We start from the raw sequence: 20,233 nt of genomic DNA on the forward strand, positions 1-20,233 counted from the left end.
AGACGCTTAACCAAATGAGCCACCCAGGTGCCCCTACTACTTTTCAATCTTTAGAAGCTACCAATTAACAATATTCACAGCCCATAGTATACAGCAAAATTGTGGTTCCCAAATGAGAGAAAATGGTAGTATTCTACCATTTGGTAACTCCAAAACTGCATTCGTCCACAAAAGTAACAAATGTGCTAGCAAAAGCTGTCAGAATCTACTCTTTCAGAACTCTGGAATCTAAAAAAAAATAATTGCAACAGCCAGGGAAATGAGTACTGAAGAAAAAACATGCCGAATTTCAATACGAGAATTCTGTGCATTTTAACTTACACTGTTAACATCCCCTACTCCCCAGCTGAGTGATGGTTTTGAAGACGGCAGCCCATATTCTTTGTGCAGGTTGCTGGTACTAAAAAAAGTAACATACACCTTACTCTCAAAGAGCTGTGGTCATGTGTTTCCACATGTCTAGTGGGTCCCAGCTAAAGAGTCTGTCTTTGTTTCACTTGCCTCAGAGCTTCCCCTGGGCACACGTGACTTCCTGGGTGGCATTTGTTGAAAGCATTTAAATGCAAAAATGTTTTAGGTGTTGCCTGACTTGGGCAAAAACCTTAAGACAAAAAGAGGCTGGGTAAGGAGACAGTTGGGGGAATGAGGGCTTTGTTAAGTTCTTGTGCATTTCAGGGAATCCAGAAGGCAACACTCATGTCCAGGGGTGGACACAGCTCAGAAAACACTTCAGAAGACCCGAAGCAATCATCTCCGATTGTTAAAAGACAAAGACAAAGGAAGAATCTTGAAATAGCAAGAGAAAAGTGACTAGGTAACTGGTCCTGTTCAAGGGACCCTCAGGGACCCTCAGTAAGATTAACAGAAACCATGGAGGGCAGAAGGCAATGGGATGACATATTTAAAGTGCTGAGAGAAAAAGCTTTCAACCAAGAATTCTATATCCAGCAAAACTGTACTAGAAATGATATAAGAAATTATGACATTCTCAGATAAAGGCTGTGAGAGTTTATTGCTAGTACACTTGCCCTAAAAAAAAGCTAAGGTAGTCACTTAGATTGAAATAAAAGGACACTAGGTAGTTACTCAGAGCCATATGAAGAAATAAAGAATACCAGGATAGGTAATTACACAGGTAAATATAAAAGCCAGTATCTATATTTTTTGACTGGTACCTCTTCTTTTCCTCTATATGATTTAATAACCAAATGCATATAATAATAATTATAAATCTGTGTTAATATGCACATAGTATATAAAGATGAAATTTGTGATAATAAGAACATACACAGAGTGAAGCTATATAGGAGCAAAATTTTTATAATTATTGCAACTATACTAGTATTGATGTAGCCTAAATTATTATTTATGACATTAATTATAATCCCCAGGACAACAACTGAGAAAACAGCTAAGAAATATATACAGTCAAAGGAATGAGAAGGGAATCACAATGGCACACTAAAAAATCACTTGAACACAAAAAAGTAATGGAAGAATTGAGGAACAAAAAAGATATATGAGAGAAATCAAAGAGCAAAATGATAGAATTAAGTGCTTTCTCATCGGGACTTGATAGATTAAATTCTCCACCTAAAAGGAGGTTTTTAGAAGAATGGATTAAAAAAACAAGATTTAACTATATGCAGTCAACAAGATTAAAAGACAGAAATAGACTGAAATTGGGAGGATCAAAAAAGATATCCCATGTGAACGAAAACCAAAAGAGCTAGAATGGCTACTATTAACAGACAAAATAGACATCGTGTCAAAAAGCATTACAAGAGACATAGAAAGACATTTTATATCAGTAAAAAGGTCAATCCATCAGGAAGGTAGAACAATTATAAATACAGTGCATTTAACATCCAAAATATATAAAGCACAAACTGACAGAATCGAAGGGAGAGATAGTCCTGCAAAATAATTGGAGATTTTAATACCCTACTTTCAATAATAGATAGAAGAGGCAGAAAAATCAATAAGGAAAATAGACTTCAAGAACACTATAAATCAACTAGATCTAACAGACATAGAAGACTTTATCCAATAACATTAGAATGTACAGCCTTCTCAAGTGTGCATGGAACGTTCTTCAGAATACACTATATGTTAAGCCACAAAACACGTCTCACATTAAACATCTTTTCTGAAAACAATGGAATAAAACTAGAAACCAATTAACAGAGAGAAACCTGGAACATTCACAAAGAACTCACGAAGGGAAATAAGAAAAGTAAAGCTCATAGACAGCTGCAACGTACTAAAGTAGGAGAAGTAAAAAGAAGGATAGACTCATCTTGCACAATGCAACCTTGAGAGCTACTATTTAGAGCAGATGGAACAAAAAATTAGAGGTTTAATTATAGTAAATTACAAAAGTTATCAATAAAAGAACTTTTAAGTATACAGTATTGGGGGATGACAAGTGAGTGAGCTGAATTCTTGTCTATTATAGCCAAAAGTCTATCTAAAATTTTTTTAATGTTTATTTTTGAAAGAGAGAGAGAGAGAGCAGAGAGGGGCAGAGAGAGAGAGGAAGACACAGAATCTGGCAGGCTCCAGGCTCTGAGCTCTTAGCAGAGAGCCTGATGTGGGGATCAAACTCACGAACCATGAGATCATGACCTAAGTTGAAGCCGGATGCTTAATCAACTGAGCCACCCGGGCGCCCCGCCAACAGTCTATCTAAACTTTATAAATCGAGAAAGCATAATATTCATTTAGAGATTTGGTAGAAAAGGAGTTGGCAAGATATTATTTAAAACAAAACAAAAACAAAAACAGCAGCCACATAGGTAAAAGGAAAATCAGGTGAATGTGCTATCAGAAAAGTCAATGCAAAGAGCCTTTGAAGAGGAAGAATGTCAACTGTGCTAAATGATGTGGAGCTCAAGTATAAAATAAGGACTTCAATTTCAAACAGTCAGTCTGGATACTCTGGTTAAGAGTGCTTGGTGTAGGGGTCTCTGGATGGCTCAGTTGGCTAAGTGTCTGACTCAATTTCAGCTCAGGTCATGATCTCATGGTTTGTGAGATTGAGCCCCATGTTGGTCTCTGTGCTGACAGTGCACAGCCTGCTTGGGATTCTCTCTCTCCTCCCTCTCTGCCCCTCCACTGCTTGGGCATGCTCTCTCTGTTTCTCTCTCAAAATAAACAAATTAAAAAAAAAAAAACAACCCTGATATACATATACATACAAGGTATAATCAGCTATTTCAGAACTATTTCTACCTTTCTGATGCAAGAGATTTTACATTAATCAGACAACTGCCAACTAAATTGAAGACATTATCATTAACCACTAGACGGTACAAGTAATTTTGTATTAAAGTTTCACCAATAATTCACTGTCCTTAGGGTTTTACTTTTCTGACTTCAAATATCATCTGTGTCTCCTTGACTTCATAGTTTTTAAGTCCTTAAGAGGGTCAGACCAAGAAAATATAATGGTGTGTCCATGGCACTTTGAACTTACATCAGTAAAATATAAATCTTTTGCCAGAAATTGTGGATCCCTTTCCAATGATTCATTACTGCTCTCCACATCCTCTCCACTGAAACCATACATCACTTTTCCCATCTCCCAAACTCTTCCTTTGTACTTCTTGCTTAAAAGGCCTCTCTGACTTTGTGGAACTTTTAATAAAAATTCTGAAACTCTTGGCAGTGACTATAAGGAATAACAATTTTCACTAACAGATACTTCCTCTTTCTCTTGGAACTCATTGCTTGTTTTTGAGACTATAAAAGTGAAGACTCTATAATTTTAAATTATTTTAGAGGATCACAGAACGTTTGGCCATAAGCTGCCTAAAAAGTTCAAAGAGTTGGGGAAATCATATTAACAGTCTGGAGTTCACCTATCAGAGATAGTCAGGTAGAAGAGCCAGTTAATAAACAAAGACATCTCTGCACTCACTGTAGCCGCCAACACTAGTAAAACGTGAATAGTGAATGGCTTAGCAAGAGCATAGGATGCATGACTCAAACTGGACGGAGATAAGGCTGATCACTGTTGAGGACACTGCCCCCTCGTTCCATATCTAGTTCTACCATCAGTAACTTCAGTATCTACAATAATCTCTTCAACTGATCTCTCTCTGATGACCTTCACTTCTACTCTTCCCCAGTGACCCACTTCCATGGCCACAACAATGGCGTCCAAATTGCTCCAAATGTTGTCATTACTTAGATACATCCTGCCTTTGAAATCTTCAACTTCAACATCTTAACTCTGACCATAAACTCCCACTATTTAAGCTCACTATTAACCCTCTTACTTCCTAGGCTTCTCATCTTCAATTTCATTTACACTTCTGGTCTCAGAATACTAAATTTTCTCCTAATCTGTAGGCAATCTTCTATTTTTTAATTCTTTCAAAATCTAGCTTAGACCATATGACCCATCATTCTTTCTTTTATCATTATACTTGAATTTTTTATTATTTACCTTTGAGCCATTATCTTCTTATTCTTTATCAAACACATAGTTTCTCTACTGTTATACCTACCTACTCTGTGCTCCTGGAATACTTATTCAATAATTCTGACTATAGTTGCTACAATTTCATAGTCTCTAAGCTCCTTTAGTTCTTCAGAATTTTCCTTCAACTTTCAACACTTCCCTAATTAGCTCCCTCTGGATACCAAAAAAGGCCTGGAAAAATGGAGATATACCATGATTTTTAAAGTGATGATTTATTATCTTAACAATGTCAATACTTCTGAAATTAATAACTTAAATGTCATTTGACTATAATTCTTGACATTTCTGTTTAGATTAAATAATTTTTCAATGAAGTATAATGAACATACAATGTTATATTAGCAGATTAAACGATTTTAAAGTTCATATGGAAGAACAAGTGTGTGAGAATTAAAACTTTGAAAAGTGAAAGATTTCCCCTACATAGATATTAAAATGTACTACAAAACTACTATAATCAAAAGAGATCTGATTACTAAAACAGATAAACAGATTAGTGAAATGGAATAGAAAGTTCAGAAATATATCCAGAAATATATCCAAATAATTACAGGAACTTAATATGAGATGAAAATGGTATTCTCTTTTTTAAAGAGAATAATTTCTGAATTAAAGAAATGGTATGATCAAATTAACCAATTGAAATAAAATCAGGTTAGACTCCCACTTAACACTACATATAAAAATAAAGTTGATGTAGAAAGGACTAACTTTTAAAGCCTTATTAAAATTTTAGGATATACTGTGTAAATTATTTGGATAAACTTGGATCTAGGAAATCATCTTAAGCAAGATAGGAAAAAAACTTTTTTTTTTTACAGAGCAATCAGAAATAAACGGACCTGTCTACACTTGTCTGCTCATAAATCTAAAGTTTTAACTTTATAAAGTGTTATAGTTCTGATCAAGTAAAAGGATATTAAATAAAGCTCTAGGGCACTATAAGAATGATATATATTTGTTTTATAAATTTAACACTTAGTTAAAATTGCTATTCTTATTGCTTTCTTTTGCTAGCTGAAAGAGCTGAGCAGCTCTCTATGTGGGTATGATACCCATGGGAGCTGAGGAAGTACACGGATCAATATAAATTAATCCTATAACTAAAATTTTTGAAGTATATTGGTTTAAATATATGTCACACGCTTTAACTCCAGAAAACTTCCAAAATATTAACCTAATGCCTCTTAAATTATTTTCTTCATGGCATTCTTTGTACATGAAAAAGTTTATAGAATATGACCTGAAAACTTGAAAGAAAGGCTACATTATATGTGGTTTGAAGTATGCTTCATAATTTGGTTAAGCTCATTAGGTAATGGTGTTTCATCAAATGAAACGAAATTGAAATGCATTCTATTTTTAGGCTTTATTTTTAAATTACATACAATATACTTTTAAAATTATAAATAAACTGTAAAGATAAATATGCTTTATATTCCTCTCATTTACTTGATTCCAATACGGTATCTTAAGAGGAAGAGAAATATGTAAAATCTACATAATGTACTCTGATTTGCTTATAAAACAGGAGATATATATTATGTGGCACATATGTCATAGAAGAAAGAGGCTGTAAGCCACTGGAATGGGTAGTTATTACAAAATACTAGGGAGTAATTATTCAGATTTTATGCCAAAATTGCTTAATACTATTAGTTAGGAGTAAGGTTTGGTGCTGGCTGCTAGGCCAAGATAATCAGTAATCAGAATCAGAATTCTTTTCCTCTTCAAGTTACACTCTAGTAAGGAAGACAGGAAACAACGAATTACCCACTTGTTATTTAATCACGGTTATGGTAAGTGCTGAGGAGGGCAAGTGCACAGTACTGAGGGTAAGAGGAATATGTGATCTAGTCTGGTCTCCAGGAGATAGTTAGGGAAGGCTTTTCAGGGAACGTGAGGTTTCACTTTGAGACCATCAGGCCGGCATGGGCCAGGGCAGCGGGAGGGAAGCAGGCGGGGGCCACACAGCTGTTGGTAGGAGGGAGGCTCTGAGATGGGAAGTCAGTGAAAGCCCCCGATGCACCAGCAAGGGAGTATCTGCTGGCGTGGGATAAAACAGGTGAGGTGTGGAGACGGTCTCCTGGGCTACATGAAGTAATCTAGATGTTCCTTTTCCTATGAAAAATAGGAAAGCACTGCAAGGTTTTTTAAATGAGGGGGGTCTGCTTATATTTTCAGTATTTCCATCTATACTTTTAAATCTTAATTTTGTTTTTAATGTTTGTTTATTTTTGAGAGAGAGACAGCATGAGCAGGGGAGGGGCAGAGAAAGAGGGAGACACAGAATCTGAAACAGGCTCCAGGCTCTGAGCTGTCAGCACACAGCATGAGGCGGGGCTCGAACCCACGAACTGCGAGATCATGACCTGAGCCGAAGTCGGACACTCAACCGACCGAGCCACCCAGGCACACCCCCATCTTCACTTTTAAATGAAAACTTCTAATCTTAGCAGGTTTTCATAAGATAACTATTTTTAAATAATTATATGTGAAATGCTTCCCTATTTCTGCTCCAGCTTCATTTCTCCAAAGACACGAGTACCCGGAAAGAATACCACTGCACACATACCCTGTTTCCTCTGGAAACGCAGAGACGGCGCTTCCGTGGAGCTGAGAGGGATCCTGAGCAGGAGAATCAGAAACGTTTCTATCTTGATTTGTAGCAATATTGGGTATTCGATGCTGCTGCAGGTCCCACTTCCGAGCTACGTTGTTGATTGTTAACCTTTTCTTCTCCTGTGAAAAAGTGTATCGTGACAAGAATTATATAATGCAATTTTTGCAACAGGCAAGTATCCCAGAAGCAAGCTGTCTGTACTACTTCTGCTTTTTAAACGAGTCTATTCCTTATACGTAGCTACAAATAGGTATCCTAAAAGTACACTGGCCTTTATTTACCCTGTGCATTCAAACATCTCAGCCGTGGTCTATCACCCTTCAGGAGAAAAAATTACACACAGACAATAATTACTCCCACTGGAGACATGAAAATTAACTATCTGAAAGTTTAATTTGACAGAAGTTTTTATACTTGTTATCTGAGACTTTAATTTGACAGAAATTTATATGCCTCTGTGTTTAAACATGGCAAGAAGAAAACTAATAATATTTTAATTTTCCTACCTCATAATTGAGACTACTATGATGGAATAATCTTGGTTGAGAGGTGGGGAGAAGAGGAGGGCTTGATTAATGTTTCAAGCTTCGCAGCATGAATTACGATGTCTGAAAATTAGTAAGTACATAAAGACTACTAAAAGAAATTGTACGAGGTTGAAATATTTCTAGGTAACTAGGACCATTCCAGATGAATAGGAAAGAAGTAATTCAGTATCTGCAATGGATGGCTTAGTAGAGTGGCTTCATACTTTAGCCAGCATGCCTCAAATCATCCGGAGAACTTTTTAAAACACCAGCTGCTGGTTCTTACCTAATTCTGATTTAGTGTGTTTGAGGTGGGGCTTGAGAATTTGCATTTCTAAAAGCTCCTGGCAATGGTTAAGGCTACTGGTCCTGAAAGAAAATGTGCCAGGTTGCAATGTTTCTGCTCAGCTTATATAAATAGATGAAGGAAACAATCACTACTCTAGTTAAGTCTCCATTATCAAAAGTTAACATTTTTAAATGGCATGTCTACGGTCAGACACCTTTGCTCTTTCCTCCTTATTGACAGCACGCTCATCAGGTCAGCTGTGGGATACTAACCTCTCCTCACCTGCTGCCCCCGGACTCAGTGAGGGCTGTTAGGAAGATTCTCTGCCCATTTCCTCAGGGCATATATACATATAGAATAATACATTTTTGGTTCCATCTCTTTGCCTATATTTTAGCCTGGAAAAATGGCATTGTGTAGGAATGAAAAGTGGTAACAAAGCTTAATTAAAACGACTTTTTAGAAGTTCTGTGTTTAAAATTGTTTTTAGCATGGGTTCTTTTTCTAAAGCATGGCATTGAAAGTTTGTCTATATTGTTGGGGCGCCTGGGTGGCTTAGTCGGTTAAGCGTCCGACTTTCGCTTAGGTCATGATCTCGCGGTTCGTGGGTTCGAGCCCCGCGTCGGGCTCTGTGCTGACTGCCAGTTCGGAGCCTGGAGCCTGTTTCAATCTGTGACTCCCTCTCTCTCTGACCCTCCCCTGCTTACGCTGTCTCTCTCTCTCTCTCTCCTAGAAATAAATAAAACATTAAAACAAAAAAAAGAAAGTTTGTCTATATTGTTAAATGGGTTATGCTTAACATATATATATACATATACTTCTGAGATTTTGGGGCATTTTAGCTAAAGCAAGTAGGAATCTGCCATTTGAGTATAAAAAAATTTTTTTCCCAAATCTATACTAAAAGGCATCCTACCCTAAGGAATTCTACTTTAGTTATTCATGGATAACTGATCCAACCCAATTCTTAACCTAAGTAGTGTCATTTTTACTCAGTATCAGGCTACTTTGAAAGAGCCAGGGGCAGGGAGTTAATGTCAGGTGGGCCTCCATGCATTCAGTTTCCTGGCTGACTGGTAGTTAGTGGAAAGAAATATTTTTAATGAGGTAGATATAGCTATGTTTAGAAAAGAGATATACAATATCTTTATACCACTGAGCATGCTAACAAATTTATAAGATACTCTGAAAATACATTTTCCTATACCCACCCCAGAGTTAAAATTCCTTTTTTTTTTTGGTTATTGAAATTAGATAAACACCAGGTTGACTAAGAGAATGGATATTAGTACTGAGGCCAGGAAGAGGAAGACATATTTTAAAACAGGAGTACAGCCTGGGGTCAGGTGGGGTTTACTGGCTGGCCACGGGGCCACATAAGGGCTCTAGGTACTTGGTGCAAGAAAAAAAGAAGCAAGGGAAAGGCTAGAGATTCTGTAAGACCGAAGGGTGGGGGAGGGGTTGCCAAAGAAAATCTTCTGCTCAAAGATCATAGATGCATTTCGTATATCAGTTATAGACATGTCTCTAAAGCTAGGTAACAATACATCGCCAAGTCTGCGTTAAGGGGATAATTATTTTAGAAGATTCCAAATTTTGGCTTCTGCCACTTGAGTCTATTTTTCATAGTCCAAACAGTACTGTACCAGTATATCCTGTAACCATCAACTCCATTTATTTCCAAGGTTGCAAAGAAAACAGAAAGACAGAAAAGCAACAAGGCAGAAGGTAGTGTCAATGCACTCTTCTGGTCCCTTTGTAACCACCCGCCCACTTTTCTTAATGATCAATGTGAGTTGTCGCATGAAACAATAGCCAGCAAATGCCGAGGGTCTTTGGTACTGTGATCTCAAGTCTGAGCTAGGGCTAGAATCCAGGTCTCCTGATTTCCCATGCTTTTCCCCTAATTAAAAAATTTTAAAGCTAAATAACCTCATAATTCAAGAGTCCTGTTTAGTGACTTCAAGAAAAGGTTTCATTATTTTTTAAAGTTTTTATAAAAATTTTCCAAACATGTAAAAACCAGGTTGGCTAAATATTTAATGGCACATTTCCAAAAATGCTGACAGTGAAAAGCATCTGAATTGGGTATGTAAGAGAAACATTTGAGTGCAAAGGTGGACTCAAGTGCAATTTGTTGCCTATGCCAGGCTCAACTTACACTGGTAGCTTTAAAAGCTAAATCACCAATGGAACTTCTTTGTTTATTCTTCCTTTCCATGCTCCAGAGCTCATACAAATGTGTACTTCTGGTCTGAGAGCTTTAGTCTATTTATTTACTTATGTGCTTTTATTCATTTATTCATTCATTCACTTACATATCTGAAAGCAGCAGCTGTATGATAGGAAATATAGTTGCCCTTGAACAACACAGGAGTTGGGTTAGGAGTGCTAAAAATCTGCGTAGAACTTTAGACTCCTCAAAAACTTAACTACTAATAGCCTACCGTTGACTGGAAACTTTCCTGACAACATAAAACAGTTGATTAACAGATACACTGTATATGTGTCATATACTGTATTCATATAATAAAGTAAGTTAGAGAAAATAAAATGTCATCAAGAAAATCATAAGGAATAGAAAATACATTTACAGTACTGTACTGCGTTCCTTGAAAAAATCCATCTTTAAGTGGACCTGTGTAGTTCAAACTCCTATTGTTCAAGAGTCAGCTCTGCTACTTTTTGTAAGTGAACCATTCCGAAAGTTTACCAATAGTATTATCTGGCAATGGTAAATCTACACATTTAAAAAATACTGCCTACAACTACATTTCCTATAAACCAAAGTCTGTTTTGGGCTAACTTTTAGAAATATTACAAAATAGGAAAGACTAATATCCTATTGGCTAAAGCCAATAGGATAGAGATGTCAAGAGAGGGCTTAGGTATATATAATTAATGGGATGAGGGAAACATAAAAGTTGGGGAGGAGTCAGGAGGTCAGAAATAACAGCAAGTGAGAAAATCATAGCATAATGGGTAAGAGTTCTAAATACTTTTGAAGTAGTAATCTTGAGCCGAGAGGGTTGGGACCAAGTTGTTTTTCTTTTCTGTTAATTCAGGAGTAGTTTTCACAGAGTAAAACACATTGATTGAAGTGTACTCTTCGATCAGTTCTGACAAACGCATAGACCCGTGTCACCCGTACCCCTATCAGGACACACATTTCCATCGCCCCTAAGTTCCCTTGTTTCCTAGGTTTATTTTGTACAACCTGGTATCCCTACTCGTCATTTTTTGAATTCTAACTGGCATTTTAATTTTAAAAAAGAATAGCACCGACATAAGACAAGAATGAGCAATGCTAACCAGTGTGATATCCTTAGTTTTACAATACAGGCTGAGCATAACACAGGCTGTAAACTTTAAGCCGTCTTTATTCATTATACTTCTGTGATGTGAATGTAAGGTTTCTTAAAAGGAAACATTTTATTTGAGGAAAATTATATCTGATATGCTAAATCACTTAAAACTAGTTTAAAACAAATTTTAATTCCTAAGTCCCCAGAATCTTTACCACTTCTATATAAGAGAAGCTAATAGGGAAGGTTTTTACGGGTAAAAAACAATTATTATAAAAGAAACCCATGTATCAGAGCTCATTAAACTATCTCAGTGAAGACGATGGTCTACTACGGCGGTTTCCGAAACCGAGTGCACACGGCACCGGCACGGGGACACACGGGCTGATGCAATGGTGGGGGACCGCTGTAGCCTGTGCTCTCTTTATTTTTTTATCTCTCCCTTTAAAATGTCTACCTTTTGCATATGTTTCATAATGTACATTATGTTGCATTTCAGAAGTACAGGTTTATTTATAGGCAACCTATAAAAGTTTCAAGGGTATTTATTAAAAACATTCTACTGAGGGGCGCCTGGGTGGCTTAGTCGGTTGAGCGTCCGACTTTCGCTTGGGTCATGATCTCGCGGTTCGTGGGTTCGGGCCCCACGTCGGGCTCTGTGCTGACTGCCAGCTCAGAGCCTGGAGCCTGTTTCAATCTGTGACTCCCTCTCTCTCTGACCCTCCCCTGCTCACGCTGTCTCTCTCTCTCTCCTAGAAATAAATAAAACATTTAAAAAAAAAAAAAAAACCTTTTACTGAAAGGAATGAAAACTCTCCCGAATGTGGAAACTGCTCTTCCGGCTGACTAGCTAGCTAGCTCCACGCACACGTTAGAGAAAGTACCTTCAGCAAGGACTGTTTATGGCTTTCCCGCTTCTTCTCTTCCTCTTTTTTGGCTACAACAGATGCCATACGCCTTTCTTCTTCCTAAAAGGAAAAATGTTTACAAGCGTTGTCAAGTATTTAACCTTTATGTCCTGGGTTCGGCAAGTCTGGTTCTCTTTGTGAGAAGCGTACTGCTTGCTCACAGAAAAAGTTGTCTTTATTTTCTTCCTCCTTCCCAATTCCAATTTTAAAACAACTATGTTCTTTACTCCCGATTCCTGATGTGAGATGAGCGTAGCCAATACAAGAAAGAAAACAGAATGAAAAGAGAAAGAAGAAAGGGGGGAGGGGGTTTACACAGTTTTTCCTTAAAAGCCATGTGCTTTTCTGTTCCACACAGAAAGACTTAAAAACTTTCTTCTATGAAGATAAAAATGACAAGCATTATACTTCTAGCAACTTCTTCCTGTAAATTAGAGCTTTCTAAATAATAAAACAAGTGTGAAAGCCTTTTAAAACTCTCCATATTAAGTGTTAATAAGATTATTCTCCATTAATATTATCACTTTCACTTTGTCTTTACGTTGATTTGGCCAGCCTAATTTCTTAAATTCTGAAAACTATAAAATAACATTGTGGTTTGGAAAAAATTTTAGAAATCTGCCATAATTCCAACATGGTAAATCACATCTTATCATTTCTTTGTCACCTTACAATATTCACTATAAATCAAGGTTTTAAAGCTTCAATCTGTATACACAATGTCGGTCGTGTTTTTTTTTCCCTAAAGATGATCACATTTTGTAAATTATAACCATGTAATTCTAAATTTTAATATCGAAAGATTTGCAGGTGTTCAAAATGATGTCACAATTTGAGAAGACAATTCCTTCTGAAAAGACGAGCTTGAAAATATCTTCAGAGATAGACAGAAACTACAAAAAGTAATTTGGTACATTTGAAGAACTCTTTCAGAAATGAAAAATTACAGAAACTGAAATAAAAAAATCCAGTGGAGGGGAACTGAAGAGCAAACTGTACACAGCTGAAGAGAATCAGGCAGCTGGCAGACAGGTCAAGAAATTTTCCCATATGCCTTCAGAGCACCCTATCTGCCCCCATGATATTACTTAACCAGTTCTATTTTAATGATCTCCGCTACGCTCTCTCTCTCCTCTCCTACCCCAAAAGCTCTTTGAAGGTATGGACCACGTCAGCTTCTGACACAGTCAGGTAGCCAATAAATAAACATTTGAAGAATTAGTTATTAAATATACATCTTAAAAAATCTGTTCAGTAATTTCTTAAAACTAGAACCACTAAATCCAATGGAAGACATGTTTTTCGAGGGCTCCGGATTTGTTGACAAATTGCCCTCCTTAAATGCGGTACTGATATCCACCCCTACCAGAAGTCAGCGTTTGACTTAAAACATGANAACAGTACTGGGGACTGTATGAATCACGTACTACACACGCTTAAGAGATGATTTCATCAGATTTTCACAAAGAGTCTGAGCTTCTATTAAAGGCAGTAGGACTTTACAAGAAAGGCTAAACCTAAGAAAACTGGATACATGCCAAATCAGCTCAAATACAGAGTGTTTTAAGGAATTTATACATCTGATGACTATATTTCAGCCCAAATAATTATAGGGTAACTAAACTTGGAAACAAAAATAAACCTCTAATTGTGAAGATAAGCTATAAATCTGTTGGTAAGAAGGGAAAAAACTGTGAAATTCTGGCATCTTCATGATAATAGTTCAATGTCTGGGATAAAAGCCATATCCTTTATATAGCAATGGAAAAGGATCTATCTGGGACCAAAAAATATATACTTTTTTCCTGACTTCAGTCTGTCACAAAGGTAAAATATAGAAGTGATTTCAAATTAATTAAGAAATAGGGTGATTTAATAGGTGTTTGATAACTTAGATTATACTCTGTTAGCAGACTATTAAGGCTCTAAAACATGCATATTTTATATAGGAAGAAGTTTTGCTCCAAACAAATAATAGTGGTCCTAATATAGGCAGTAATTTATTATGTGGAATTTAGAAAAATAAATGGCAATGTGGGTTTTTAACCATATACTTTAGAATAGTTAGTTATAAAAGACATTACTTTCTTGACTCCAACAAATATGAAAACAGACTTTAAAATCAGAGTTTTTGTCTAGAAGAAATGGTCCATATTTTTCACTTAATATTTTTTCTTAACAGAGAAAACTGATTTCTCTAGGTCACAGTTAATGTCAGAGTGAAGGTTGGTAGCCATGTCACCTGATTTCTCTTGGCCCAGGGATATTAGCTATTAAATATTGGACGGGGGGTGGGGGAGGCAGAATAGGCTAGGTTTACTGCTATAACAACTTCGGAATTTATATGGGCTTAATGACTAAAGCTTACTTCTTTTTTTTAAGTTTATTTTGAGACAGCACACAGGGGAGGGGCAGAAAGAGAGAGAGGGAGAGAATCCCAAGCAGGCTCCACACTGCCAGCACAGAGCCCGATGTGAGGCTTGAGCTCACAAACTGTGAGATCATGACTTGAACCGAAATCAAGAGTTGGATGCTTAACCAACTGGGCGCCCCAGGCGCCCCGACAAAAGCTTATTTCTTGATGGTTCAAAGAACACTGCAACTGTCCTCCAAGTAGTGCCTAAGTATTCCTGGGGTCAACTCAACACACGTATCCACCATGACCACCACACGGGAGAAAAAACTGTGAAAATCATACACTGGCTTTTAAATGCCTCTGCTTGCAAATTATATGCATTGCGTCTGCTCACACTCTGTTGGCCAATGCAAGTTGCACAACCGCACTTAAGTTGAAGGGGAAGGGAAATGCAATCCTCCCACCTCCCAAAGAGAGGAGGAGAATCAGAACGTATTGGTGAGCAGTAGTAACGGCTACCACAACATAAAACTCACTTCCGCCTCAGATAAGGCTGTTCCAAGTTCTGGAGAGCAAACTGTAAACAATGCCATCTTCCGCCAATAAATGTGGGTCTGAAGTGAAAACGTTAGAAATTCTGAAGTCGTGTCTGTTTCAGAATTCTGAGAATAGTGCCTGTGTCAGAAAAAATACTGCCGTAGAAATTAAAAGGAGAAAATTGTGCCTCCTTGGATTGTGTGTACAACTGTCCTTGTTCTAGGCCCCCAAAATAGGTCTATTCTCTTTTTTTATGGATGGCTGCGAAACTATGTGAAGACCACTGTAGTGTCTTCCTTATGTCTTCTCCTCCGTCAGTGAGCTGGGCCAGCTTCTCTGGACACACTCCAGTTCGTTGTCAAACCCTGAAGCTAATAGTTCAGGTATAATCTGGCCATTAAAGAAAAAATGGAGACTGTTGTCTCCATTTTTCTGAATTCTCTATTTCTATAAATGATATTGTTTTAAACCATATTTACTTCTAATGATCACATCTCACAATTAACTCAATTTGAACTTAATGTGCTAAGTCTCATCTCACGTATCTCTGCATTTGTGCTGGGAATTATTTGTTATTATAGAGTCCAGGATTTTCAATTTATCTATTTTTGTCTCACTAAATTACACTTATTTTTCTACCCTAGAGGTCAACAGATTTTTTTCTGGAAAGGGCTAGATAGTGAATATGTTAGGCTTTGTGAGCCATGTAAGATCTCTACCGTGTATTCTTTGTTTTTTTTTGTTGTTGTTGTTGTTGTTTTAAATATGATGCTCCAAAAATCTATGAACCATTCTTAGCCTGAGAGCTGTTCAAAAACAGTCTGCAGGATAGATTTGGCCCACAGGCTATTGTTTCCCAAACCCTGTTCTAGATTTACTGAGCTACTTTGGGATTGTGATTCGATTAACCAGTGTATCAATATTCTCATCTAGTCATTAGCAAAAATATTGAATAGAGGGGCGCCTGGGCAGCCCAGTTTGGTTGGGTGGCCGACTTTGGTTGAGGTCATGATCTCGAGGCTCGCGAGTTTGAACCCTGGGTTGAGCTCTGTGCTGACAGATTGGAGCCTGGAGTCTGCTTTGAATTCTGTGTCTCCCTCTCTTTCCGCCCCTCCCCTGCTCTCACTCTGTCTCACTCTCCTTCTCAAAAATAAACAAACACTTAAAAAATACATATATATTGAATCAAATGGGCCTGAGGAAAAAGCCTCAAGGCATGCCGGTATGGCTTCTTCTACAGGCTGGCCTTAATCCCCTGCTTCCGTGCTGTGGGGACACTGGAATCACAAATTCACTTGACTGTGCTGTCATACAACTTACTCAAAACAATACCACAAAAGACTTTGTCAGAAGCTTGGCTTAAATGCCGAAACACTGTAACACTCCTCTGAGAGGGCCTGTTTACAATATTTGAAATAGAAAATTAATTTGTTAGGCATGAATTGTTTTTAGTGAACGTCTGCTGCCTCCTAGTGATCAATGCCTTTAGTACTCACAACTCATCCAAGAATCCAACTTAGGTTTCTTTTGTATTCAACATCAAGTTTACTGTCACAATTTGTGAAATTTATATTCTTTCCCTTTATGATAAAAAGATCAGTTCATCCTACCCTGCAGCTGCTCTACTATTCTACACTGTTTCTTTCAAAAGCCTGGTGCTTTTTCACTACATTTATTCCATTCTGTAGATCAAGGACTGGCGAACTCCAGCCCACAGACCAAATCCACTCTGTCACCTATTTTTGTAAATAAAGTTTTATTGGAACAGAGGCATGCTCATTCATTTATGTAATATCTATGCCTTCTTTCACACTACAGTAAGTTTAGTAGTGTTCAACAGAGACTACATAGTCCCCAGAGCCTAAAATATTTACTATCAGATCCTTTACAGATAAAGTTTGCCCCTGCTCTAGATCAAACGTACCTATTTCACCTATCCTAGGCTTCACTTTCTTCTTATTAATATTTATTTCTACTCTTAATAGACTAAAAGCCATTCTTCCTAACTGAGATAACAAAAGCAAAATAGAACCCAAGGAATTGGGTTATATTACCGACTTAGATTATGTCTCTTGGCCTCATGTTATCTTTTGCCATTCCTCTGGGTCAGACCCCTGGCAGCTCTCACTGCCACGAATCCCCCTGTTTTCTCATCTCACCCACCCTCTCCTTCCCAATTCATCCCCTGGGCTGCTACCAAGACAGACCATCTTTTTAATAGGCAAATATAATTTAACCACCGTACACCATATGCTCCTACCATGTCCAAAAAACAGCTAAACTCTTTATGATGACGGAAAATGCCCTTACAGCTCCCCGCTTGCCTGGGAGCGCCCTTTACTCCTGCCACCCCACCTCCATGTGCTTGGACATGTTGAACTGCCTCCAGCCGCTATATCCCCTCACACTCTGCATTATGGCTTCCTCCACTCTCCCTACAACAGCCTCCATAGAGGTATCCTCTCCTTCTTTACCACTTTCCAAGCCCACATCAAGTATTTTCTCCTTTGGAACTTTTCCTATTTCTGTGGTAGACACAAGGGCACTTTATCCTTCAATATTATTGTGCTGAGTGTGTGTGTGTGTGTGTGTGTGCATGCGCATGTGTGTGTGTACATGAGGACTATTGTCTCCATTCTTCTGCATTCTTTATTTCTGTAAATAATACTGTTTTAAACCATATTTACTTCTAATGATCACATCTCACAATGAACTCAATTTGAACCTAATCTGCTAAGTCTCATCTCACGTATCTCTGCATTGGTGCCGGGAATTATTTGTTTATCTATCAACCTATATTTTCTAGCTTGGCATTTTGCATTATAACCTGTCTGCCCTATGATGGGGTTTTGGAATGGTGGTGAGGCCCAGAGCTGACGGCCAAGAAAATATTCTTGAGATGTCTTTGGTGCAAAAAGATTATTTTATTAAAGCACAGGTCCTGGCTTGTGGGGTGGGGAGGGGTGGAAAGGAGGGATAACAAAGGGGCATTAGGAAACTTTTTTGGGTGGTGGATTGTTAATAAGCTCGGCTCTGGTGATGTTTCACAGGTGATATACATGTTGAAATTTATCAACTTGTACAGTTAATATGTACAACTAATTTTATGCCAATTATACCTCGAAGAAAGCTTTTAGTAAGATGTTAAATTTTTTTTTAATTTCTCAAATTAAGCCGTGAAGGAGCAGATGTGCAAGGACTGCTGCTCTGCATTTAGCAGAACAGCTGGTCCTGCTCCCACCCCAGGTGATCTTCTCTCATTTCCTCACCAGGCAAACACAACCCATGGAATGTGCAAAGACAGTGATTATATATAGCATTATTCTCCTTTATTTCAGGCACGAAAGTAGATAAATTTCACTCCATCAAGACTTTATTGTACATTACTACATTCTCAGGATTGTGTGAGATAGAGAAGGAAAGGAAATAAACAAGTATATAGACTGTCTGTATGTTTCAAGCAAGGAGGGAGAATGGCTTCTGTCCTTAAAGATTGTATACGTTAGTTGGGTAGGCAAGACTGCCATGAATTCACTATGAGAAACATCATATATCATTAAGTGCTAATTTATATAAATGAGTTAGCTTCATTTCATCCCCAAACATCTCAACTTCACCAGGAAGAGCAATTAAAGGAACCAAAGATGCTCAATTAAGAAACACATGGCGATAAGGGTAAAAGTATGAGACAATGTTCACAGGATAGACTTGAACAGACTAAGGACAAAGAACCCTATCTCCACGCTGGAACAAAGAGACGCAGAGCCCTAGAGGATCCCTGGCATTCGTGAATTCATCAACACTTGTAACTATCTGCTGGCTGCCTCAGAAGGCCATCATATTGCTGAGCTAGAAATGTAAAATGCACACACTGTGAAAATGGATCCAGACAACGAGTCCATTGGCAATTGAATAGCTGACCAGTCAGAATCCACATTAACATTAGCAGAGTCTAGAAGTCAGAAAACACGTGGAGGTTTAGGGTATTTTCTAGCTCTGAGATTACTGAACTGAGAACATCAATGGGTGTTTTCTGAGACAGTAAAGCATTCAAATAAATCCGGGCTGCAATGAAATGAATTAAGGCAAGTTTGTTATAGGACTCCTTGAAACCTATAATATGCTAATGTGCACTGTGTGCCTAGAAGGTGCATGTATAGCACTTCACTTAGATCAGGAGCCATGTTAAAACAACAAAGTATAGAAAATATCGAATATGCAGACAGAACGAACAAGAGAGAATGACTCTGAGAGGTATGGCATCACGCACAACAGCTCCATGCGATGCTTCCCTAGGAGCCTCACACTGTTCTGAGGTTTAGTGCTTTATTTTATCTTGACAACTCTGACATAATCATGACCCCCATAATACTTTGAGGAAAATGATAGATAGAAAGGTTAGGTAAATCTCCAAAGGTCTTTTGGCTAGAAAACAGTCACACGAGGATCCAGACATAAGCAGTCTGGCTCCGGCACCCATGTTCTTAAAACATTATGTAACTTACTGATGACATTTTTACTCATCCACTCCAAACTAAATTATTAGTTGGGTATTAAGCCAGAATAAAAAATACTCGTGATGATGAGTTTAAATAAAAGGTTAGGAATTAAAAAAACAAACAAACAAACAAAAAAACACCTGTTAAAAAGAAAACCAGTCTGAAAATGGCATTGCTTGGCAAGGCCCCAAGCCAGTAAACCAAGACTTACTACCTAACTTAAGTGTAGTTTTGACCCTTCCAAAATGTAATCTGTAACCAGTCAACCTGGGAATTTCCTGGTCAGCACAAGGAAATTTACTGATGGACCCTTTCCCTTCCCATCAGAAGGGTGACCTTGCCTAAAACAGTTTGCTGATAATTTCCCCTTTTCCACTCCCTCTCTACCTTTAAAAACCTTTCTTTTTCTGTAGTCATTGGGAGCACCTCTCTACTTGCTAGACAGGATGCTGCCCAATTCATGAATTGATCAATAAAGTCAATTAGATCTTTTACATTTACCCTGTTGAACTTTTGTTATTTAACAGCCCTCTTCAATGAAATTGGGAAGAAAGGACAGGGGTGAAAAAAAAAATCTGTACTTATAATTATGAATTATATTGTCATGATAACTCATAGTTTATTAAAACCAAGAAGCAGTTCAAGCAGAGGGTATGCACCCCAACCCCCCGATCCACAGTAAAGAAGACAATATGGCAGC

The 20,233-nt window shown here is 37.7% G+C and overlaps 1 protein-coding gene across 5 annotated transcripts in view; it reads right to left on the reverse strand.

Annotated features, from left to right (window-relative positions):
* The window catches only part of LRRC49 (leucine rich repeat containing 49), a 153,251-nt gene that overhangs the window by 43,773 nt on the left and 89,245 nt on the right, over nt 1–20,233 (reverse strand). For all 5 annotated transcript variants that reach the window (XM_077746256.1, XM_077746250.1, XM_077746272.1 and 2 more), the window contains 2 exons: nt 12,118–12,201; nt 7,065–7,231 (listed from right to left, as the gene is read on the reverse strand). In XM_077746256.1, the coding sequence (XP_077602382.1) occupies nt 7,065–7,231; nt 12,118–12,201 (251 nt within the window). The remainder of the gene's footprint in view (nt 1–7,064; nt 7,232–12,117; nt 12,202–20,233) is intronic.

Source organism: Crocuta crocuta, unplaced genomic scaffold (assembly GCF_008692635.1).
Source record: "Crocuta crocuta isolate KB4526 unplaced genomic scaffold, BGI_CrCroc_1.0 scaffold130, whole genome shotgun sequence".
Lineage (NCBI taxonomy): Eukaryota > Metazoa > Chordata > Mammalia > Carnivora > Hyaenidae > Crocuta > Crocuta crocuta.